Source organism: Mus caroli, chromosome 13 (assembly GCF_900094665.2).
Source record: "Mus caroli chromosome 13, CAROLI_EIJ_v1.1, whole genome shotgun sequence".
NCBI classification, from domain to species: Eukaryota; Metazoa; Chordata; class Mammalia; order Rodentia; family Muridae; genus Mus; species Mus caroli.
Genome location: NC_034582.1, coordinates 88,181,672 through 88,207,048, shown reverse-complemented (window position 1 = coordinate 88,207,048; position 25,377 = coordinate 88,181,672). Strand labels below are relative to the sequence as shown.

At 42.1% G+C, this 25,377-nt stretch overlaps 1 protein-coding gene across 2 annotated transcripts in view; it reads right to left on the bottom strand.

Annotated features, from left to right (window-relative positions):
* Ap3b1 (adaptor related protein complex 3 subunit beta 1) overlaps positions 1 to 25,377 on the bottom strand; it is a 202,794-nt gene that overhangs the window by 21,180 nt on the left and 156,237 nt on the right. For both annotated transcript variants that reach the window (XM_029468582.1, XM_021180280.2), the window contains exons 23-24: positions 11,862 to 12,093; positions 8,358 to 8,442 (exon numbers count right to left, since the gene is read on the bottom strand). In XM_029468582.1, the coding sequence (XP_029324442.1) occupies positions 8,358 to 8,442; positions 11,862 to 12,093 (317 nt within the window). The remainder of the gene's footprint in view (positions 1 to 8,357; positions 8,443 to 11,861; positions 12,094 to 25,377) is intronic.

Here is a 25,377-nt window from a genome sequence, read left to right as displayed (position 1 = left end):
AGGGCCAAAAAGTGGGAGTGGGTGGGTAGGGAAGTGGGGTGGGGGGGAGGTCTGGGGGACTTTTGGGATAGCATTTGAAATGTAAATGAAGAAAATACCTAAAAAAATAAACAAATAGGTTTAATATTTTCTCAATAAAAACAAAAGAGAGGCATGTATGTAACTGTAGAGGTAGAGCACTAGGAGGTCCAATGGACACCATGTACAGCTCTTTTAAATGTAAGAAAAGTGCTCTCCCAGGGCTCTGTGAGTCCAAGGTGGCTCTGTGACAGTGGTGACAAGGAGCAGTGCAGACAGGAAATGGGTCTGTGGGTTGGGTTAGAAATCTTGAATGAGTTGTCCTAGCGCCACAGTGTGTGGGAACAGCAGACACCACTGGCCAGGTGGTTCTGTTCTTGGTGCTTATTTTCTGTTGAAATGGAAATGGTACGCGTCCAAAATGGCTGGACCACTGTAGCGGTGGACACTGCTACCCGTTCACCACGAATCTGCTTGCCCTTTGCTCTTTGCTGACAATGTGCCCCAAAAGACATTTCTCTCCACCTCCCTTCTTGCTTATTTCTCTTGGGGGAAAGGAGGAGGTTCGAGAACATAGACAGGAGCCTGAGTTGGAGCAGCCCTCATGGGTCCATGAAGATGCAAAACCCACTGTAAGTGAACTGGCACATGAGACATAAAGACAGACACAGGGCTGGTCACCAGCTTAGCATTACTGAGAACAGCCACAGCCGAGTTCTTAGAGCAATAATAAAGCCCTGACTGGTGAAGCCACAGATGGGCTTCTCTATCTCTCGGGAGAATGAAAGCCTGGGACACACTAAACCAAGGTGTTCTTCATTTCTTCTTTTCTATCATTTTGTTCCTTTACTGACTGTTTCGTTCTCTTTACAGCTATTCTTTTCTTTTAAACATAATTAAAAATAGTTACGTGTATGTGTTTGTGCGTATGTAGTATGTGGGGTGGGGAGACATGCCACAGCAATTGTGTGCAGCTCAGAAGACAGAGTTAAGGAGTGGGTTCTAGGATCAAACTCAGACCTTCAGGATCTTGCTGGCCCGAGATACTCCTTATCTACCCTTTCTCTTATCTCTTCTGGTTTATCATGGAAAGCACTGTGTCTGTTTCTCCCCATATATATCTCAACATAGATAAGAACTGGTGATGCAAACTCACTGTATTACAGGACCAGCAAAGTAGCATTATCAAGACAGCTCCATACAGCTGAGCTACACAGAATAGCATGGCATAATCGGTTAATGTAAGGGAAGGTTTTACTTGCTGTATGTTTACCTGTGATGCATACACAACTATGTGCAACCCCATTTCACAGATGCCTACAGAGCAAATTGGTAAAGTGTCTAAGTAAGAGAGCTGGAGCATGCAGGCTGCTTACTAAACCCCAGAACCAAGGTCCTTGTCTAAGGAGAGTGGTATCTCCTTAGCAGGAAACCCCGAGGTTTAACTCTTACATGACGTAAAATGTCCAGACAACGTGTCACAGGGACTCAGAATTTACATATGTGATCCAGATGTTATCAGAGATCCTTCTAACCAAACACAAATGCGTCTCTGAGCTTCATCCTCGAAAAATGAAAATGCTCAGGTAAAAACAATGACTACTTAGCACTTGGATAGACAATGTCAAAATGTTCTAATAATGTGATGGCCAGTTTAAGGTTCATAAATGGCACACAAGGAGTACACACGTCTCTCTGCCTTTCTTATCAATATCACATATTAAAATTATTTTGAAATTTTGTCAATGATAAGTGAAATATCTCAATTTTTGTTTTCCTAAATACTAGCCATGATATTCATTTTTTTATGCTTACCTGCTATTTGCATTATTTTCTTTTTAAAATTAAAAAAATGGTGTGTATTTTCCTGCATGAATGTACATATACCTTGAGGGTGCCTGGCACCCGTGGAAGCCCAGAGGGTATCAAGTCCCTAGACTAGAGTTACATACAGAATGACTGTGAGCCATCTGTGTGGTGAGTATAGAACTGTGGTCCTCTGTAAGAACAGCAAGTGCTCTTAACCACACAGCCATCTCTCCAGCCTTCCTTACAAACTGTCTCCTCTTCACACTTCTCAGTGGGGCCTTAATCACAGAACAAGAGTTCCTTACATACCCAGCCTACAGAACTCCTCTCTGTTCCAGGCCTTCTGATGTTTTCTATTCACGTTTATAGTTCCTCCTGTTTTCATAAAGAAATTTTACATTTTTAATGAAATCATATTCCTTTGTATTTTTTCTGATATAATTTGCCCACAAACAGTCTGGGAATATTTCTCTGGCCTCTATTTAAATGTTTATAGTTTTGAAGATACAATTATTGATTTATTCAGGACCGATCTGTGGAGGGAGCTCTCTGATCACTTCCCAAGGCACAATGCACACCTTTTACAGAGAGGGAGCTCTCTCTAAGTAACCCGAAAGGCCCCTCAGGACACGGTTTCTAAATGCTCACAGTTTTTTTTTGCTGGTCCCTGTGTCAACACCAATGAAATATTCTTCTGGCCTTAATAAATACTTCAACATTTTAAAAAGACGTCTCTTCATTTAAAAACTATTTTGACCCTACATCTTGCTTTTTACATTTTGTTTGAATTTTAGCAATATGCTGAACTCCCTGAAAGCCCTCCTGGCATGGGAGCCAGGCTGCCGTGCGGAGGTAAAGACTGATGCACCAGCGAGCATCTACATCTGCTGATGAAGGCCTGCTCTTCCACCTAAGACCATGGTTTCTTTCTTCTTAATATCACTTTTCTCACCATTTAAAATATTTTGTGTTTATTTTTGCTTAAGGCTGTTAGGAAAGGCTGCCTACCCTAAAACCCTCTTAAAAATGCATTAAACAGATTTTCTCTTGATTTGAAGATGTTGGGAGCAAATAATTCTAGCAATATTCTGCTTTTGGTTGTCTTTCTATACTGGCCTTGACCTCCATTAGAACATGAACAGCTTTGAGAGAGTGTCTCTTATTCCCTCCTGACTTAGAGAGGATGTCTCTGATCACTGTGGCCATGGGTAACGTGTGTGACTACTCAGTGAATTCACCACCCATGCGATGTACTGGCTGGTGGGTTATCCTCGGGGGTCTTGACATCAGGGACACAGCCATATGGAAGGACACGAGTGATTCCTTTCTTGTTTGCTCTAGAAAACTTTTAGTAATAGAAATACTGTCTGTGAAGTTCTAGTACAGACAGCCTTTTACTGCCCATTCATATTTTTCTATGAAAAAATTAACTCCATATAACATACATATCCTAACATACTAGAAATTATACATAGGATTATTTTAAATCCCTGAAAATCTCTTCTTTTACATTCCCTTTCAAATCTTTGTCTCCATTTTCTTTAATCTTGCCAGCTCAGTTTTTCTTCTGTGGACAACTCCTGTGGTGTGCTGGTCCGGAACTTTTTTGGGGGGACACCCCACATATTTTGGTAACTAAATTATTAAAACTAACCTTATAGCTGTCTATAGAGTCATCTGAGTGCAGTTTCTGATGTGTGTTAAACACACACAGCCTTGTCAACTTCCCCTATTGACAAGAGATTCTGCTTTATACATTCCATGCCTTTTTAAAGGTTTAAAACTTTTATGTTCTGTTGTAAGACTGCAACAAATATTATTTGTGCTCAATTATCCTTTTTCTAGTCCAGCCATCAGAAAAACACACATATATACTTTATCCTTTCATTTAGTTTCCATGCCATTCTCTCTCAGGCAGGATTATTATAGAAACTGCTGACTTTTATCATGTAGCTGTTTAATACAGGTGATAGGACTTGTAAGCTAGTGTGTACAGGCTGCCATGGAGTTGCTCCTGAGGGAGGAGAGAGGCTCAGTCTCAGCTCCAAGGTTTAGAAACTTCAAGAAACTTTAAGGGGACAGAATGTTGTAAGATTCAAGGTTATACGCACAGCTCACAGCCGGGGAAGGAGCTCCAGCAAGGCAGCTTTCACCATGATTGAGAGGGTTTGTCCACTTTTTAGGGATGCAGCTACCATTGTTACTACCCAGGCTCCTGCAAGGCAGTAACCCCTCAAGTGTGATCCTGTGAGTGTCCCCAGCAAACACATTGGCTCACCAGTTAGAGGTGGAAATTGTTTCCTTAGGCCACAGTGATCTCACTGTTAGTACTCTAGCCAGAGATGTTTGTTCTTGTCTCCCTGAAGAGGCACACACAGGCATGTGTGCCCCTGCCCCCCAGCTATATTATTTAATCATTTATTTAGCACACTTATTTCTATTTCAAGTTAAAAATGACCTAAGTTTTAGTGACTCTTTTGTTTTCTTCCTTGTTTGGAGTTATCAATAATCTTAGTGATAGTTAATATCTCAAACCATAAATTTTCTGTTTGCCAACAATCAATTCACGTAGAAAACACGGAGGACTAGTATTTCTCCTCACACTGGTCCATGATGAGTTCTGGAAATCCTACATGTTCTGTGTGAATCCTTCACAAAGGATTTCTAAGTGGCAGACAGAATCCCTGCTGTTTGAAGGACAGGTGCTGAAATCCTTCTGTGTTAAAGGTGAAGTCCTGAGAGCCCTCTTTTTGACCTGCTCACTTCTTGTTTCGCCTTTCATAGGCCCTTTCAGTCTGACAGTTGTGTGTTTCTTTTGTTTGGGGAAATGTTTTTCCATAATTGATTCCATTATTTCTTTTCTCTCCTTCTGCATCTCTGTTATTTTCTGGTCTCCAGTGCCTATAGCTTCTGTTCTCTACTGTGGTTTCTTCCTGGGCCTGTCTTCCAGAGCACGAATCAGTATTAAGTTGCGCCCACTCCACTACATATCTGGTCCTTTCAAAACTCCCTGCGTCTCCACATCCATCTTCGGCCTTCTCTTGTAAGATGCAGTTTTCAGCTCTCTCTCCAAAGCTTGGTCATCTTCAACTGTGCAGCTATTTTTGTAACAACACACCAAGTTCTATTATACATTAGCTTTATCTTTTCCCCCCTATGCCTCAGTTTACTAACCTGTAAGATGGGGCAATAACAAGTTAAGGACCAATGTGCAAGTTAAACAAATTTGTAAAAAAATTGTGTAGACATTTCTAATTATAAGTGTTTGAAACAGCAATGAACACATTCTAACAATTTAACAAACAGGAGCAACTCCTATCATGGTAGAAACTGGACTCCTATTCCCTGGTGTATGGAGTTCACTAAGCAAGTAAGATATGGACTAGTTGCTAAGTATCCACTGAGGTGGCAGGAAGGTAACAAGGCTGAGGCTCCTGAGCCAAGGAGGATCTGAGATCTTCCTGACTGCCTCCTAGGACAGAACTGCATTCCATTCTGTCCTCAACATCTTTGCTTCCTCCAGCGCAAACTTAACCCCTGCTGTGCTCCTGGGGCCCTTACAGCCATAAAGTCCTTTCTTTATGGACTTCTGCAGTGGTGTCCTTAAGCCTCAGACTATGTCTGCACACTGCTGAAGAGGGAAGTCAGAGGCTGCAGTAGTCACTCGTTAATTCCCCAGTGGCCTCCTTAACCCTAACTTTCCTTGGCCACACCCACTCTGTGCTCGTTGACTGTCACCAGTGTATCATAAGGGGTGTTTGGTTCTGTGGTTTTCATTTTCTCATCTGCTCCTATTTGTTTTCTAATGGCTAACAATTCCTTGAAATTTCTGGTTGGTCAGCTAATGGTACTCTCTCCTCTATGTCTCTGCTTCTTTCTTACCTATCTTAATTAATTAATCTTATTTAGTTAGTTAGTTAGTTAGCTAGGTTTTCAAAAAAGGGTTTCCCTTGCATCCTGGCCGTCCTGGACCTCACTATGTAGACCAGGCTGATCTTGAATTCTGAGCTCCGCCCACCTCTGCCTCCCATCACCCAACTCTGTGCTCACCTTTAAAAGAATAGATTTTTCTTTTTAGTGGATTTTGGGTAAAAATAGTGATGCAAATGGTGTTTTATAGTTAGTTTAAGCACAATGTATTATCTTTGGCATAGTCCTATCCACTCACCACCAAGACAGGGATTTGTTTATGCAGCATTCAGTTTAAAGAGCTAGAATCTATGGGTGTTATATATTTTAAATTGAGTATTTTAATCAAGAAATTAATTGGGTGATGATTTAAAGTGCGAAGAGGGAGTTGTTATAAAATATGTAAAACTGACTATGTATAGTCACGTTCTCACTGCACCCACCCATCTTATTGGGTTAAGTCAGACCCATAGTTAGACAGAGGACTGCAGCAACATTTCCAAAGACTTGAATCAAAGATGCTCTTATCCCCATAATTTTACACACTGACTTATATAACGTATTTCAGACAAAATACAAAAGCAGTGCAGCCATTCTCACTCTTCCCCTTTCTATCACAGAACCACGACTATTGAAGCACACCACTAAGTCAAAGGTGCCACTTACTATGCAAAAGGCGCAGCCGTGACTGGCACCTAAGACCGATTGATCTCCCCATTACCACCATCTCCCTCCCCCACGAGCGCTACTATGAAGCTATTGATTGAAGCACTGCCGATCGGTTTCCATTTTCTGATTTTGGGCAGGCCAATTAAGAACGTGAGTGATTGTGATTACGCTGCTTCAGGATCAATTACACTGATGCAAGACAAAGTGCTCTTTTTGGAACACACAAAAATAATTTTTGATCTAACATGCTCTCGTGCAAGATGAAATATAAAATAACTTAGTAATTTGTACCTTCATTGCAGACGATGTATTAATGCAAGTGTTTGTAGCAGAAAGCTAATTGCTGTGTGAGATACATTTGTTATTTTCCTAAACTTAACTTGAGAGATGTTGAAAGAAAACTCATACATACTACCCTGTATAGGACAAACATCAGGCCCTACAGTGTGTATTTCTCCCTAGAAGGTCTTGGCTAAATGTAGAAGACAAAATGCAAATGTGGACCAAGAAACTATAAAAAAGTCCTTGTAATTAAAAAAAATGGAAAAATAAGAACACGGTTGTAAATTGGAATGATAAAGGAATATTTAGGTTTTAATTCTGGTCTAATTTGGTACAAGCTTTGTCATTGGGCTCACATTGTTGAAATCATTAAAATGAATATACCTCTGGTGTTGGAAGCAAATCTATTTAGAGTGGTGTTACTCATAGCCTGTGCTCAGTCATATTGATCTGTGTTGTTTGTCTAATAGAAAAATAATAAACAATCACTAGGCAGTGTTGGGGAAAGTAATCGTTTTTATATCACTAATAAAGCAGACCTCCCAGAACATAAGGGCTGATCTGCGTAAGGTCAATGTGCACGCCACGGTGCACCCGGCCCTCGCTGCCACGGTGCTCCCGGCCCTCACTGCCACGGTGCACCCGGCCCTCGCTGCCACGGTGCTCCCGGCCCTCACNCCCGGCCCTCGCTGCCACGGTGCTCCCGGCCCTCACTGCCACGGTGCACCCGGCCCTCGCTGCCACGGTGCTCCCGGCCCTCACTGCCACGGTGCTCCCGGCCCTCACTGCCACGGTGCTCCCGGCCCTCACTGCCACGGTGCTCCTGGCAGGGACAGAAATAACACCGGGCCTGAGCCTCTGGGGAAATGACAAAGGAAGAGTTGGTACATTTCACCTACACATTTGCTTTTTTAAAGGGTTTTGGTCCTGACTTGAAATTTTAAATCCTGACAAATTCTATCCTAAGCTGGCTAAAATTGAGATGAATAAAATACCTCAACTTTTAAAGAAAAACAAGTAACTTCCACTTAAAAGCCAAGTCAGATCCTGTATCAGCGAACATAAACCAGGGGACTGCAAGGTGGCTCTCAGAGCTGTGCTCGCTTTGCGCTGGCTTCCCAATGGCCCCCGATCCCTCGGTATACACACTATACACCAGCATAAGTCTGAAACTAGAAAATTCCAGTAACGTGTGGCTACGACATCTTAACTTTAGAAAAGTCCTCAAGCAGTTTGTAAAATTAACATAAAAGGAGGAAAATGTTTTAGAAAGGGCTCAGAATCAGTAATATTCTACTCAGGAAACTCACTGTGTCTCAAACTGACAACCTGCCTCAGAAGATGCCTGCTCTGAGATACTCAACAATATTATCAAACTGCTTATTTCTCCTGGGTTTTTAAAAATATTATTAAAATTAAAAAAAAAAAACCCTAGTAATAGCTTTTGGTTTTTTTCAACCGTGCATGGCACACTGTAACGGCAGGTCTATCAAAAATATTTAGAACGCCCATACAGTACACAGTGTATAAGCAACTTCTCCATGATAGTTGCACACGGTCAAACAAAGTGCATGTGCTTACATGCTTTGTCTTACAGAAAAAGCTATTCAAAGTCCAGCTTTACATCTTTGGTCCGGTTTAGGCAATATAAACAGAACAACTGAACTTACCACAATTGGAAACTGGCCGTCTGTGTAGAATCACAGAAGTCAATACCCACTGAGACAGTAACGGACCCCTCAGGCTCCAGAGAGTCTAAGAAAGAGGGTAATTTACACATTAAAACACGGAGGATGTGAGAAAGAGGCAAAGAAACTACTGACCACTCATGCCTAAAGACACATTTAATTATGGCTCATAAGAGACTTCAACTATGAATATTAAAGGAAATTATAAACTCATGAAGCTAAGCCTGAACATTCACCAATGGACACATTACATCTACTTGTTTGAGACTCTTCCTTAGTCTTAAAGTTCATTGTTTAAGTTACCTCATCAGTGGTGGGCTTCACAGCATTCCTGTGGATCATGTCAAGGTACCGGTCCTTCCATTTGCCTTCCCCTTGCAACTGTCCCTATTTTGCTGATCCCCATCAATCCTTCAAACGGTCCTCTCTCCTGTTCTCATGAGACATAAATTCCACTAGCCATTAACTGTCCTTGCCTTTCCCTGATTACCATGATCCCTGCCATGATGGCCATGGATTCTATCATCCTCTGGGACCGTGAGCCCCAAACTAAATGTTTTTGCTTTATAAATTTCTTTGATTGTGGGATCTTAGCACAGTAACAGAAAAATCAACCAAGATATCTCTTAAGAGATCTCTTCTTCCCACCAAGATCCCTTTTTTGTCATAATCTCTCTCCCCCACCCCCTCTCTCTCTCTCACACACACACACACACAAACACATTCGTATCAACGGCCATCATTTCTCGAGCTGTATACTGTCATAAACTCACACTGTTGGTCTCGTTGCTTAAGGCTATTCTTTACTCCTTCCCATGCAGAAGATGGAGCTGAAGCAAGAAAGAATTCTACTTCTGGGCCGTAGCCCACTTATCCTTTACTGAATCCCTAAAACCATTTTTTGTACTATACAACTGAGGCTCGGTCTTGTTTGTATCATGCATCACAGAGGTTGGCAAACCCTGCCATCTCTCAAGCACGACTGCATTCACAATCTGGATCCTCCACACTGTACAGAGGCTCGCACTCTGACACTGTGTGACTCGCCTGAGTGGTAGGATAATGAACTTGAGGCTCAGTGCTGTGCTAATTCTGGAGGACGGTGCGTGATCAATGGCATGCTTTACTATGTGAACGCTTCAAGAACAAAATGATCAGCATAAAATTATTCATATAATGGATTTTATAATACTCGGACGCTGTTTCTGGACTTGATGTTGTGCACTGGAAAGGGTTTAATGTGAGTCCTTATTGAGGCCGGTCCCCCACCCCACACACCAATCCTTGTCTTCTCAATGTTTTTAAAAAACTAGGCAGATAAGCCTTATATAATATTCCTACAAAGAATCCAGCTCCCTGCTAAAAGGGCAAAATCCAGAGATTTTAAGGCAATATGTAACAGATTGGTGACTAGGAATAATATTTTTGGACCCTTTAAGATGGGCACATATTTAATGAATAAAACATCTCGATTCCTTTTTTTTTCTCACAAAAACATGACAATAAAATATGTGGTTTTGTTGCATTCTTAAGATGATTTTAGAGGTTAGAGACATCGTACACTGTAACTGGCTGTAATCTATTGCTGCTAAGGTCTGGGCAGTGCACAAACATGGAAAAGAACTCTTTATCTTAAAAGCATTCGATCAATGCCCTAAAAATGAATAAAATATCGTGGTCATAAAATTTTCCTCAGAACAAAAAGCCTACAAGTAGTACTGAGGCAACAGTATTCATATTTTAATGCCGCATTACCGTCATGCTATGAAATTTATTGTATTTATTTCTTCTATTCTACATAGGCCAATAAAAGGTCAACTCATCAACTCATTATGCCAGCCAAAGGAAGCATTAATACTGTTCTACTGTTTTAACCTTTGGATAACATTTCCAACCCAGACAACCCATACATCAGCCACTCGACATCGCTTAACTAAACTAATTTTTAAACCAGGTAAAAAGGGCTAGATTGTAAGTAGTAAAACAGGAAAAAGAAAAGAAAAAAGATCACAAATTGGTATATTCTGTAATACCTTGGCAATATATCAAATCTGCAAAATAATCTAGTAAAAATTAGAATAGAGTACACTATTTAAGTTCTCTTAATTATCCAGTATAAAACCCTAGTATTCAGTAACTCCTCGCTCGCTACTCTGGTTACTTAGGAAAGTTTACTAGACTTCCCACTAGAAACCATTGTTTCTCTCTGGCATACACATACGCACACGCACACTCACAGACAAAGCATGATGCTGTTTACAGAAAGCCTCACAAAGCCAGGGCTCGGATGGAGAAAACCAGAAAGGACAGTGATACACAGTCAAAAAAGCAGGGAAACCTTCCTGACTTCGTCCTGCATGAAGGGCTTTATTCCCCTCAAATGTCAGAAAACAGAGCCAATATTTCAAGGCTACCGTGCCAGAAATCAACTTCCCTTTTGGTTTCTTTTAGATAGAGTCTGAGTAGCTAAGAATGCCCTTCTGTAGCTGAAGGTGACCTTGAACTCTGACCCTCCTGCCTCCACTTCAGGTAGGGTTTGTATGAGGCTGCTGAGGTCACAACCAGGCTTACATCACCCTTTATGGAGATTTTTCCTGAAGGATTGTGTTCACTCATAAAAACAAAATATTTTCTGAAAATACTTAAAAATATCAAGGGTACACCCTGACCCTCTGCTGGGCATCTGGGAAGGGCACGCTGTGTGGGAGGCCACCGGTCCAGGGGAAGCTGCCTCCTGCACGCAGGGACAAGGGCCATTGCTGCTGCATCTTATGCTTTATGGAGAAGTCAGGTCTCCTTTTCTGTGTTTTGAGCATGAGGACATCTTGACTGTAAATGGTGGTAACATATCAAGGATGTTTAACTTATAACTATCACAGATAACTACAGGCACATAGCAAAGCGCACTACATATCCTGTGCATGAACAGGAGGACAACAGAACATATTCACCCTGTGACCCTTTACTTCTCAATGTATGGATTGTAGAAGGAACATGAAAGGGTCTGGAGCTATGGGAGGCACTACACTCAAAAGACACACCACTTTGCTACTGTTGGTACACAGTGAGTAATCTGCAATGAGGTGGGGAGGAAAACTGAGCAGCAGGGATGCAGGAGGTGATGCAGGCAGGGCAGCCCCGCCCTCTCATCACAGTCATCAGCTCTGAACCCTTAGTGAGACCAGACTCACTAAGGGAAAAGAAGCACATTTCTCTTACATGATAAATTCAGGTTTTAAAAAATGGCTGGGAATATAGCCCAGGGGTAGAATACCTGCATAGGATCCCAGGGAAGACCCAGACTCAGTCTCAGTCTGTCTGTCTGATTGTCTGTCTGTCTCTCCCTCCCTCCCTTCTCCCTCCTGCTCCCCTCAACACAGGGCACTCTCAGTTAGTAAATAATGCTGTATTTTATCTTTTTCTGAAACTCTGCTTTAAAAGTGAAAACATTTAGGAACCAAGTTTCCAGTAAGACTTAGCCTTTACCTATTGGATGAAAGGCATGCATCTGCATGCCCACAGGAAGTCGTTTCCCCCCTATGTGGATGTTTTCTATTTTTCGATCAGAAGTATTAGTCAGGGTGATCTGTACAGAGACCATCTTGTCACTGAAGATGCAGGGCTGTCTTGGGAAGCAGTAGTGGGCGGCCAGTCCTTTCCCATGCATTCGGTGAAGCAGCTCATGTGTTTTTGTTGGCACGAAGACAGGTGTACTGACCTGGGCATGTGGGAGGACGACAGGAGTTAGTGAGGACAGTCAATCACTACTGCTTCTAGAGAACAAGCCAATACTCAGGACATGTGTCTGCCCTAAGTTATTATATAAAATACAATACAAACGTTAGAAGATGTGAAATTGCATAGTAAATGCCTCAAAGCAGCATTAAAATGTTGGTTTCCCAGGCAGTGGTGGTACACACACTTAAGCCCAGTACTCAAGAGGCAGAGGTCTACAGAGAATAAGTTCCAGGACAGCCAGAGCTACACAGAGAAACACTGTCTCAAGAAAACCCAAACCAACACCCCCCATACCAAATTGTTTTATTTTACTCTGCAGGTATACGTTAAAATAGTTTAATAATAGAAAACAAAAATAACTCCAGTCATAGAGAGCATATATTTTTGGGACTGGGGAGACAGGGTCTCACTATATAATGTAGGTTAGCTTAGATCTAGGGATCCTCTGATCTTACTGTTGAGAACTTGATGACATGGAGATAGGTCTCATGCCCTGCATATGTAAATACTTGCCTTTTATAAAGAGTATATGAGTTGTGTTTTTACTCTTTAACCTAAACATCCCATCTACGGCCTTCTTGGTGACTTTATATCTATATTTATGGTTTTCTAGTTAGTTTTCTTGAATGTTTCAACTATATGAAATCCCAACCAATAACAAACATCATGTGCCTTCCTCTTCAATCCTGACTACTTACCTGCACAGCCTCTCACTGGTAGCACAGGTTTGCCTGGAACCCGTGAGTCTTCTACCTCAACCTCCTGAGTGCTGGGATCACCGACCGAGTTCACCGTGTGTGGTCAGCCACACACATTTTCCCCTTGAGCTTCTTCCACTGTGAGCTCCAGCTTAAGCTAGCTTCGTCCTTTGGCTTACTGATTAAAATGACCTTCCCTACCACGGTGATAAATGTTCACGGTCGCCTGGGAGACACACCTGGGCTAACTGAGGAAGGACACCTACCCTGACTAGGGGAGCCCAGGCAAGCACTTCTGTCTGCTTCCTGCCCACAGACCCAGAGGACAGATCCTACCCAACTCTGCTACCATGCTCTCTCCACCATGACATTTCCTCTGTCTGCTCTTATGCCATGAGCCAAAGAGATTCTTCTTCTTCTTCTTCTTCTTCTTCTTCTTCTTCTTCTTCTTCTTCTTCTTCTTCTTCTTCTTCTTTCTTCTTCTTCTTCTTCTTTTTTTTTTAAAAGATTTTATTTATCTAATATATGTAACTACACTGTAGCTGTCTTCAGACACACCAGAAGAAGGCAGCAGATCCTTTTACAGATGGTCATGAGCCACCATATGGTTGTTGGGAATTGAACTCAGGACCTCTGGAAGAGCAGTCAGTGCTCTTAACCACTGAGCCTCTCTCCAGCCCCAAGATATAAAAGTATTTCTTTAAAATCATTTTTTAAAAGTATTTCTGTCTGGTCTTTTGTCACAGAACCAAGAGAAATAGCCAATGCACCTATTTTGAGATCAATTAATTGTATTTTAATTGAAATCACAAGCAGTAAAAGGGAGAAAGAGGGAGAAAGGGGAGAGGAGAGAACAGAGAGAAGCTGCCCATTAAGAACCCATGGGCTATCCGTCTTTCCTTTCAAAATCTAAGGACTGTAGCACATCAGGCCTGCTACAGATAACTGATAATGAGTAACTTTTAATAATTTTAAATTCAACAAAAACATCATAAATATGAAATGATAAACTGCCTACTATTTGTCATTAAAACAGTATTCTATAAAAGCTCAACTAGTATCAGAATTTAAAGTAACCTTTGTAAAATTATGTCAATTTATTTGCAACATAAAAAAACCCAGAAAACAAAACAAAACAAAAAACCCCCAGCTGCTTAAATCTCAAATTTCGTACAGAATTTTCTTCCCATTAAGTCAATGCTTCCACTTAACCTTGCTGATGATGGTAGCAAACAGTCTGCCATTAGGTTTACTTTGGTTTCCTGCAGGGCTAAGGATCAAACATAGGACCGCAAAACTGCCTGGCAAGCTCTGGTGTTCAAGTCTCTGGCTTGCCTTTCTTTCCATGGAGCAGTGGTTTGCACTTGTAAGTACAGCTCTGGAGGCTCATATAATAAAGACACAAGGCTGGGCTCTTCCTGTGGTACCCAGCAAGACCTCATCTCAAAAATAACCATTCTAAAAGAATATTTTAATGTTGAAGAAAGTGAAATCCTGCTATAAGCTTTTAGATGCTGTTTAGCACAGACCCAAACACCAACGCTCAGTGTGAACACACTCTACCACAGAAAGGTGACTATAACATTATAACATTAAGTGTTTAGGTGTACATATGGGCACAGAGACAGCATTAGAGTGACAACAACCAAGTTAAGCACAAGCCCTCAGCTGACTAGTGGTATTTTCCAGTGTTACATGCTGATTCTCTTAGATAACAAGCACGTGTCACTTTTGACCTACACCATGTCTGAGATGTGCTCATCACAGTCATTGAGGAGATGGTGATGCAGGCAGCTTCGCTCATTTGGAAGTCTAGAGGGCTGAGCTGGGCTGAGCTGAATACAGTATGGGGGTGAGAGCTGAAACTCTAACCTGGAAAGGAAGAGGTGAGCAGGAGGCTGGGGAGGAGCAAGCGCAGCACACAGCTCAGTTAGCCATCATTAGTCAGCTTGGCGCTATGGGAAGGGGTGCACATCGTTAAGCGTGGGGCCAGCTACAAGGTTGTTGGGAATGTGCGTTGTAGTTTTAGTCGCCATCTTTCTTTGAACTCCAAAGCTCTCTCTCCATAGCCCCATGCATGAATGAGTTATCTCAGGGCTTTCTAAGAAGGACACTATTATTTCAAGCACAAAGCAGCAATTAATATCACTAGTCATTCATTGCTTCCATCTCACATGTATTGACACATTTTATTAAGCATGGTACTAAGTACTCTAATACAAAGTGTTCAGAGAACTAAGTAAACCCATCTGTGGTAAATGTCACAACAAAGGTCGGCTCCCAGCCTCAGCGCAGGCAGGCCTGAGATCCTGGGGAACAGGAGAGAACCTAGCCATGTGGGGGAAATGAGTCCAACTGTAGCAGTGCTCTCTGCTTCCACGGGTGCCACAGTCCTCTGAGCCCCCACCATCTCTCAGCTGCCTAACTGGTCTTCTGGCTTCTGTTCTGAGTCCCAACAAGCAGGTGCTTGTGTTCAGTCTGTTGGACCTCAACAGGCAGAACCACTCCACCAAGATAAGGTGGCACAGGGTTATCACCCGACACCCCGACCCCCACGTGAACCCTCCAGTTCCTTGAAGAGTAAAAGCAGAAACTCTTTACCAAGGCCCAGAAAACAAACAAACAAACAAACAAACAAACAAACAAAAACGAAGCTGCCAGGTCCCTACTGACTTCATCTCCCATGACTCCTGACAGACACCACTGCACGCTATGCCTGTCACCTGATCTCCTCTCTTTAACAGAGCAGCCATACTTCTGCCACATGCCTATGGCATTTGTCATCCATTCTCTTTGCCTGGAAGGTCCTGTCCCCACATATCCACCTGGGCCAGCTCTGAGGTGCCTCTGCTCCAATGTCACCTTCCTGAAGAGGCTTCACAGAATTCCTCTCTCCTCCTTCTTCCCTTGTCCTTCCCTCCTGACTTACTACTATGTCCCCTCCCCCCCCATCCCCCCCCCCCCCCCCCCCCCCCCCGGCTTACTGCCTTCATTTTGACACTAGGTCTCTATGTGGCCCTGGATGGCTTGGAACTTGCTTTGTAGACATGGAACTTACAGAGATCCACCTGCCTCTGCTTATAGAGTACAGGTACTAAAGATGTGCACCGCATACCCAACATAGTCATAATAAAATATTTAATTTAATTATTACGTTTATTATCTGGCTTCCCACTGGCTCCTTACTTTAAAACATAATTTTACCCATTTTTATAACTCAAAGCATAATTTAACCATTTCAAATATTATAGCATTTCTAATAATCTACATCTAGCATTGGTTATAACTATACTTTATTTGATGCTAATTCTTCAAATACAAAATTTTCCTAAAAATATCACAGGCCTACTGGAGCAGTGGGGTGATCAGTTGAGAGTCAGCATCAACATTTATTAGCTTTAGGAAATGACTTAAGATTTCCATTAAATATAATTATTTCTGTTATATATATATACACACACACACATATATAATAAAATTATGAACAAAAGAAAAAACTATTTCTAAACATGTATACAAAGAACAATTTATTGACAAGAAGGAGCTCTATGAAAAAACATTAGAAACACATAGATTCAGGTAAGAAATGGTTTTAATAAAATCTGTACCACCCAAGACAGGATAAAAATATAGTGCTAGAAAACACTAGGTTTTTAAAAATGATTTATTTATTTTTATTTTATGTGCACTGGTTCTTTGTCGACGTGTCTGTTTAAGAGCCCTGGAGCTGGAGTTACAGACGGTTGTGAGCCACCATGTGGGTGCTGGGCACGGTGCTCTAAACTAGGGCCCTTTGGAGGAGCAGCTAGTGTTCTTACATGCTAAGCTCTCTCTCCAGTCCTGAAAACTCTAGTTTTAATTTTGTAATGACGAATGTTCTAAAGTTCAAAGTTTGCTGCATTCTTAGCAGATGACAGGGGCCATCCTTACCAGGATTCCCGAGGACATAACTAGCTCGCCAGCTGCAGTGGCACTACAATGAGATGCTTCCCCAGCCAGAGGAGAACAAAAGCATCCAGCACCAGTGAGATGATCCCCACAAATCTTCCCCAGCACATGTTTAAATAATAAAAGTCGTTCCTGTACCTTCAGATGGTTTGTGAAAATAAGCAATCAATTCTGCAGCCACAACATTATTTCTAAAGGAAATCTATGTGACTCATGACGCCTGTAGATACACAGAGACAAAGCACACATATTTTATCAGTTTATTACAGTAAGCAAATAAGCGTGGAATGAGAGAGCACATAACTGTCTACTTAGTGCTTACTGAAACATTTATAAGAGCTGTTATCTCCCTAATAACAGACAGACAGCGTGCGATTTTAGAGAGGAGAAAAGCTTCATATTTTTTAACACTTCACTAAAAAGTAACTGAAGAGTGTAAAATGAAAAATACTCTGTGCAGTTAGCAGGTAATGGACCATATTATCAACTCAAGTTAGATTTATAGGGTACAAACTAGTCACTAATAGTTATTTTATGACATAGCATGTCTGCTTTTTCTTGAGATTATTAAGATTAAAGTTGTAAAACTTCTTTTGAACATAGCTGTTCAAAATGATTGAATTATAAAATTTGAAATGAGACTTGAAAAATAAAACATGGAGCATCAAGTGAGTGGATTATAACCAGGCTCCTCTGGCAGCTGCGTTACTATTTCAGAGATGACATTCCCACATAAAGCTTTATGAAAACCATGTTTTTCAGCCTTTTATGCTTTAATCTGTATTTAGTTACACAATCATCTTTAAGTATTATCAATCTGTTCTGTTTTTAAATTTCAAAAAAAATGAAGAGCTGTAATATATAAACTGTTCTCCCTGTGTCTTGTTTTCTTTGGCTTATTTTATTGCAGTGCCTGCTTAGATTTGACTTATAGAGCAATGAGGAAAGGAAGCATTTGTAAGTAGAGGTAAGCCACATCTTTTACATGAGTGCTTTTTAAACCAATATGTTTCCATTGGTAAGAATTACATGGCAGAGAACCTCAATATTGCTTTATTTGCTTAGTAAATATACAAAGTGAGCCTACTGCACCTCCAGCTCACTGCAGTGAACAGCACCAGTATAGGCCAGGGTTTGCTGTGCCCCTAACTGGACACACAGAGTAAAGAAATATACTAGAACCTTCCAAAGGACATTAAACTAATGTTCGTTATCTCAAGGACAACTTCTTAGTTAGGCATGTAAATCTGACTGATGTAGAATGCAATTGTGATAATTTCCAATATTTTGAGTAATGAGCACAGATTATGAAAAAGCAAGGCTTCTTCATTTATTTTTGTAATAATCAACACATCTTTTAAAAACTCTGCTCAGAAGGGCTGGAGAAACAGAGAGGGCCATGGTTCAGAGCACTATTGTTCCACCAGAGTTCCTGGATTTCATTCCCAGCATCCACATGGTACCTCACACCATTTATCACTCCAGTTCCAGAGGATACAAAGCTTTCTTGTGACCACTGTGACCACCAGGCATGTATGTGGGACACAGACATACAAGCAAGCGAAAGACCCATGCACAAAAAGTAAAACTAAAAAAAAAATGTTTACAGGCAGGTACACATAATTAATTCATTAATACTTGCATGCCAGTAAACAGGTACCAGCAAGCAATGGTTATTTTTGTGAGTTTTCACTCTAATGGTTCTAGTATTTTTAAATGGTTGTAAAATCATAATAATGTCTTATGATGTTAAAAATTTGTAAAATTATATTTTAGTATCTAAACTCTTTATTAGAATAGCCACTCACCCCCCGCCCCCAGGCTGTTTTCTGTACCATGCTGGCATCACAGAGTGGCTATAGTCTACAAGGCTAAGGTACTCACTTACAAAGAACCTAGGACTGCAGATGCAACTCAGTGGTAGAGTGCTTGCCCTGTGGTCCATCCCTAGCACTACCTAGAACAGCTCTGGCCCTACATGTAGAATGTGTCCCTTTGCACTGATTTTGTAGAGGGAGTTACTTTACAACATTCTGTTCTTTCCTTTCTCCAAAGACAAGTCTATAAGCTTTATTATCAACACATTTAATTAAAACAAAACTATGGTCAGTCCGATCTTGGCTATTGGTTTGCTGTTCACAGACTACATTCCTAACAACTCTAGGGCTTCAGCATATTGAACCATGTCAGAGGCAAAAAAGCATCTACAGAGATGATCCCGCAGTTCCTGACCTTAGCTTTGTTTATATGGTGTAATTGGATTTCTGGATTTTTGTACTGTGAACCAACCTTGCATCAGTCATGCTGTATAGTCTTGTTACTGCGTCCCTGAATTGGGTCTTCAAGTATTTTGTTGAGAAATTCTGTATCCATGTTCTTCAGAGAAATTGGTCTATAGACTTGTTGTTTTTTCTTTACCTAATTTTGGTATATGGGTAATAGTGGCTTTGTTAAATGACATTTTCTAGTGCTTCTTCACCTTCTGTTTTTGGATAAATTAAGAAAAATTGCTATTAAATCTTCCTTAAAAAATTGATAAGAACTTAGCAGTTATTCTGGACCTGGGCGTACTTACTGTTAATAGCTTTAATCCATAATGGGTCTATTTAAATTATTTTATCTTCTGACTTTAATTTTGGTAGGTCACATGACTTTAGATACCTCTGACTGTGTAGTTATCCTTTAGCATTGCTTTGGCTATTCATGGTCTTTTGTGATTCCATTGGAATTACTGGATTTTTTTCCCCCAGATCTAGAGAATATGTCACTGGAATTTTCCTGGGCACTGCATTAAACCTGTAGGTTTTAGTAGAGCCATCTCCACATTAATTCAGCCAATACAGGAACAAGGAAGCTCTTTTCACTATCTAGTGTCTTTGAATTCCTTTCTGTGGGTCTGAGTTCCAGCTACCTCAGGGCACAGCCATCCAGAGGTGGAAACCCCACACCACCACCAGGCTGGTGTGCTGGGCTTTAGGGAAGCACTGAGACACCACTCCAGGGGTGGGAACATGCAGTCCATCTGAGATGTGGGAAAGCTGGAGCTGGGTTAGGGGTCCCCAGACCTGCAATGAGGCTGGAGCCATGGGGTTCTCAGACTCTTGGACATCCAGGCACGGCTGGCAGAAAACAGTGTCTAGCCTGAGGCCAGGGCGCTGTGGGGGGTGCAGTGGGAGGGTGGGGAGCTCTGCTTTGTCTCAGCAGGTGACTGTCCTTAGCTTGGGGGTGGCTGAAAGGGGCTAGGGGGAGCTCAGAGAGGCTTCTACCGGGGGAATTAAGCTGCAGCTCAGTGGGCAAATGCCTTCTCCATGGCTCCCACAGTGGATCTTGACGACAGAGACAGTCCATGGTTCTAAACTTCAATCCCAGCATATGAGAGCCACATATGAATTCATACAGACTACAGTAGCAAGCACAGGGACTGCCCAGGTTCAAAGCCAAGCACTGAGAGGGAAGTGGGCTTGAGCTCCCGGCACTAACCAAGAAGCTACCTCCAACTGACAGCTGCTTGCAAAAGAAAAGCTAGTCTTCTCTACTGCAGTCTCATGGGTTATAGTAACCACACATGAAGGGAGGCCCCATGCCTACTCAGTGCTATTTTTGTAGATTTTTTTTTGGTCTCATATTGTTTTGTCTGTCTGTCTGCATGTCTGTCTGTCTATCTCTACTACCACCCCGTCCCTGGTCTGTCTTCTAAAGAGAGACAAACTGTGGAGTTGGATGGGGGAGGAGCATGGGAGCCCCTAGGAGGAGGTGAGGGAGGGAGTGAAAACAATTTATTTTCAACTAACAAAGAAAGGACTCTGAAACAGGACATGTCCAGCCAGCCCTTGGACACTACAAAGTCTCTCAAGTTCTAATGACCTTGACACCACACTGGCACTGACATTTATCTGCCTTTCAGGGTTGGCTTAAATTTAGGCTAACGTGAAATAGCATTGGAAGAAATAAAAGGACCAAGGAACATGAACAGCTTGAACAAGGTACCGAGTGACTTTCCTGCGCTGAAATGAAGGCATAAGTGCCTGGAACTCAGGGCAGGTGAGGCCACGTAGCTACACAGGGCACAAACAGTGAGGTGTGCAGAACAATGGGGTACTGGCAAGGCCATGTGTGAGCAGCCATGGTCTTTGCTGAATGGGTGGTAGGGACTCTAAGGAGGGCAGAGGACATGGCTAGATAGCCTTACACAAGAAGAGATTAGGGTGACAATGGATTAGCCGGGAGGCAACAGCTAGGGCTTTCTATAAATAAACTCCTGGGTAGCAGCAATTGAAACAGACAGAACTACAGTAGGTCATCGTGGGTAAGGTCATGCTGAGAATATGTACTACAGGCCTGCAATCCACGTGGAGATTCCCAGAGAAAGGCTAGACTCCGGGAGACAACTTACAGACTATGTTAGGGAGACTGTGCTTTGTGTTCAGAGACAGGATCATGGTTCCCTGGCTGGCTGTGGCTCCCTGCAGTCAAATGAACTATCAGGTAGGGGACACCAAGGCTGAGGGACATGGATCTTATCTACATAAAGTCTAATGGCAAGGGAAAGACATCTTAGCCCATTTACATAGACATTTGATTTGAAACAACCAATCACACCCAAGATGTCTTACTCAGTGACAGAGCACAGTGGAAAGAGTCCATTGCACATTACACATGCCAGTCTCAGGTACCAGAGGTTACTGAGAATCCCTGACACTGGAAAAGGATGGGAAATGGGTTCTCAGATCCCAAGACAGAAATAGAAACACATACAATCACTTATATGCAATCAGATACACACATCCTGATTTGTGCATAAACATTTAAAATCTCTCACTGACAGAAGTTGATGTACAGTACAGAAACCTTGGGCTCTTTAGAGTACAAATGTGTGAGGCAAAGCTATTTGATGACCTGACCCCTATGCAAATTTACATCAATTTATTTTCCTATGTTAAATGCTCTCCTAATTATCTGAGAATCTCATTCAGTGCATTTTTTGATCACATTCATCCCCTCCCCATCCTCTTCCCAGGTTCTCTCCCACACCCTACTTACCCAACTTTATTCTCCTTACTCTATCCTGCCCCCAGCCCCATTACATCTAGTTTATGCTGGACAGCCACCCCCGGAGATGAAGCCCACAGGAGTCACAGCATTAAATAAAATGGACTTCCCCTCCCCCAGCAGCTATCGAGGTCATGAGTTTCTCAGCTAGGTTAGTTTCCATGCCTACGGGAGTCTGCCTGGCTTGATCCTGTGCAAGGCGTCAGCATGATGCCATGACTCCTCAGAGCTCATAGGCTCTCCCTGGCTGTGGTGCTCAGAAATTCCTGTTTCCTTAAAGCCATTCACCACCTGTGGCTTTTGTTTTTGTTTTTTTTTTTTTTTTTGGTTTTTCGAGACAGGGTTTCTCTGTGTAGCTCTGGCTGTCCTGGAACTCACTCTGTAGACCAGGCTGGCCTCAAACTCAGAAATCCGCCTGCCTCTGCCTCCCAAGTGCTGGGAGTAAAGGCGTGCGCCACCACCGCCCAGCTACCTGTGGCTTTTATAACCTTTCTATCCCATCTTCTGTGAAGATACCACGGCCTGGATGGGAGAAGATTTACACATCATATTATGGGATGTGTACTTTTGTACTTGTGTGCTCCCAAGTCTCTGACAAGCTGTGGGTCTCTGTGCTAACTGTCATCTAGTGCACCTGTGCATGTCTACCTTCAGAATTTCAGTTGCAGAATTTTATTTTTATGATGGATACTTTCTGGAAGACCAAATCAGAACACCAAGACTAATAGGAATGTGCTGGAGTGACACACACCTTTAATCCCAGCACTTGAGAGACGCAGATACAAGATCTCTGTGAGTCTGAGGCTAGCCTGATCTACATAACAATTCCAGATCACCCAGGATTATACAGTGAGTTCTCATAAATACGTGAGTGAGTGAGTGAATGAACGAACGAACGGACGAACGGTGAGTGAAGTTGACCAGGACAGTAGTTAGGGCTTGGGTACCAGTGTGGATGCCAAGCATCACAACCCCCTAGGTTTTTCTGTCTTTCTTCTCTGCACCGTGGGACAATTCTACACATCCTGCTTATTTCACCTGGCTGTTGTAAGGGCTGAATGAGATGGTATATGTGTAATTGATTTTTAAGCTCTGCAACGAAGTTCAATAAATGGCATTTGGGGATTATTAGTAAACCGAGTTTTCAGTCATGTTGAAACAGCAGTCTGTCGGATGACAAAAGGTCATGAGGTTAAAAGTAAACATCAAAAAAGCTGAGTCATCATTGGAAAAAGGCTTTTATAACAGTATTGCTGTATTTATTGATAGTGCCGTCCAAAGGCCTTTAAAAAAGCAATCGCTACCCCCATGTCCTTTCCCTCTCAGTCAGCAGTGGCTGAAGAGACTGTCTCTAAAAGGTTTCTAAATGATGTTGATGTTAAAATATATAGGATCGCCATTTAACAGCCTTTTAAAGAGCAGTCCGTGCACCATCTTTGTTAACAACAAGGGAGGTAGAGAGACTGTTTTTTCAAAGGCTTTTAGAGGATGTTAAAAGAATATATAGTGACATCATTTAAAAGCCTTTTAAATAACAGTCCTCCTCCACCCTCCCTCCCAATTGTAATGCCCTTGGCTTTCATTTATTTTGTACTATGAGCTGAAAATGGACAAGCAACAGATTACGGGCTATATAGTAGTGTCTGTGGATGGAGGTGATGCACTGCTTTTAAGAAGGCTGGTGTCCAGAAATAAATCCAACTCTTCAAGAGCAAAGTTCTATGTCTATACAGGAGGGTGCCCACCCACCCGATCACGGAGCCCTTTGTCTCCACTGCACGCTTTCCATATGAGTTACCATACAACCAGGAGCAGAGCTGCAGCCTAACCAGTCTAACAATCCCTAGGGCAAGCATGCAGCCCACACCACTGCCCCTAGTTAATGCTCCACCCATCTAAGGCTAAGGCAGCTCTTAGCTCCTATTCTCTTGCTCTCTTTACCCAGTGGCTGCCCACCGACAGGAGGCAGTGGTGCGCACTCAGGGTTATTCATCATACTCACCTATGAGGGAAGGCAGCATGAAGCCTGACAGACACTGGGCTCTGAGATAGGTCAGCTATGATTAACCCTCTCACATAACAACACAGAACAGTATTAGCCCAGAATACAAGATATGAAATAATTTTACACTTGTTATGCTGGGCCTTCTCTGAAAAGAATCATTTCAAGAACAATATTTAATAGACTATTTCATAACACTTTGATGAAGGTTTTTTTAAAAAATCCCTCAAAGTATATCCCCCAAGCACAGAACACTTCAACCTTAGAACTTGATGCCTTTACTTTTTATCCAGTCTTGCACAAAGAATTCACTGTAGCTCTGATTTGCTTAAATCACAGTGAACCATCTCTTACTTTTACACTAAGTTAAATACCTAATACACAGGCTAGCTGCAGCCCACGCCTGCCCGTCGCTGTACCTGCTGCCACGGGTCTTACCAACACTCCACTTTGACATCATTATTCAATTTTGGTATCATTTAACTTTTTGCATATTCTTATGCCTCAGGTAACTAACAATGTGCTAAGCCTGCATAATACAATCTCTTTGCATGTTTTAGCCTTTTTCCAAAACATAAATAACATATTTCTCTGATGCCTTAAAAGCATAAATGAGCTAGTCATCTAATGAGATAAATTAATGTTTTTGTCAAAAACCTATTGTAATTCTGATGCTGTTGAAATATGTGTTAATAATTTCTTACACATCACAAAATAGCACCAGAAAGAGGAGAAAATTTGCTCTGAAATTTTCAAAAAAGTTTTGAGAAGATCTGATAGAGGCAACGGCTTAATTAGACAGGAGACCATAATAGTAAGGACTCCATCTGAACCTAAAATGGTCAAAGAGGACGTGTTACTGTGGCCTTTAATGGCCTCTAAGGAATTCAAGCTGTCTCTAGAAGGCGGGACATGGAAGGCTAAGAATTCCATCTTTTTCCTACATCTCCAGGAAGAACGGGACCAGGCTCATTTTTTAGTTTAGGTCAGTGAGACCTATTTTTAGTTTAGGTCAGTGAGACCTATTTTTAGTTTAGGTCAGTGAGACCTATTTTGGATCCCTGAAGCATGGACTATACAACAAGAAGTCTGTGGGGCCAGAGAGATGGCTCAGCAGCTAACAGTACTTGATGTTTTTGCAGGAGACATGGGTTAGGTTCCTCACACCCATGTGGTGGCTCACCACCACGACCACCACCACCACCACCGCTAACTCCAGTTCCAGGGACTCTAATGTCCTCTTATGGCCTCTGCAGGCACTGCACACATATAGTACACATATATTCAGGCAAAACACATAAAATAAAATTCAAAAGGACAGTATATTTGCATTGCTTTAAACCATCTGTGGAAATATCTCTCATTAGTAAGAAAACTATGTGTCTGAAACCTTCCACTGTACATTCTTGTGTCATGAAGTCTAGTGAAGGGTGTGGCACAAATGACTGCAGCAAGCTCTCCAGGGGTGGGGTGCTGCAAGACCTGGGAGGCACAGGCTCACCCCTGCAGTGCTGACTTCAGTAGTGGCATCTACAGCAACCCCTCTCAGCCTGGGTATGTTTACCAA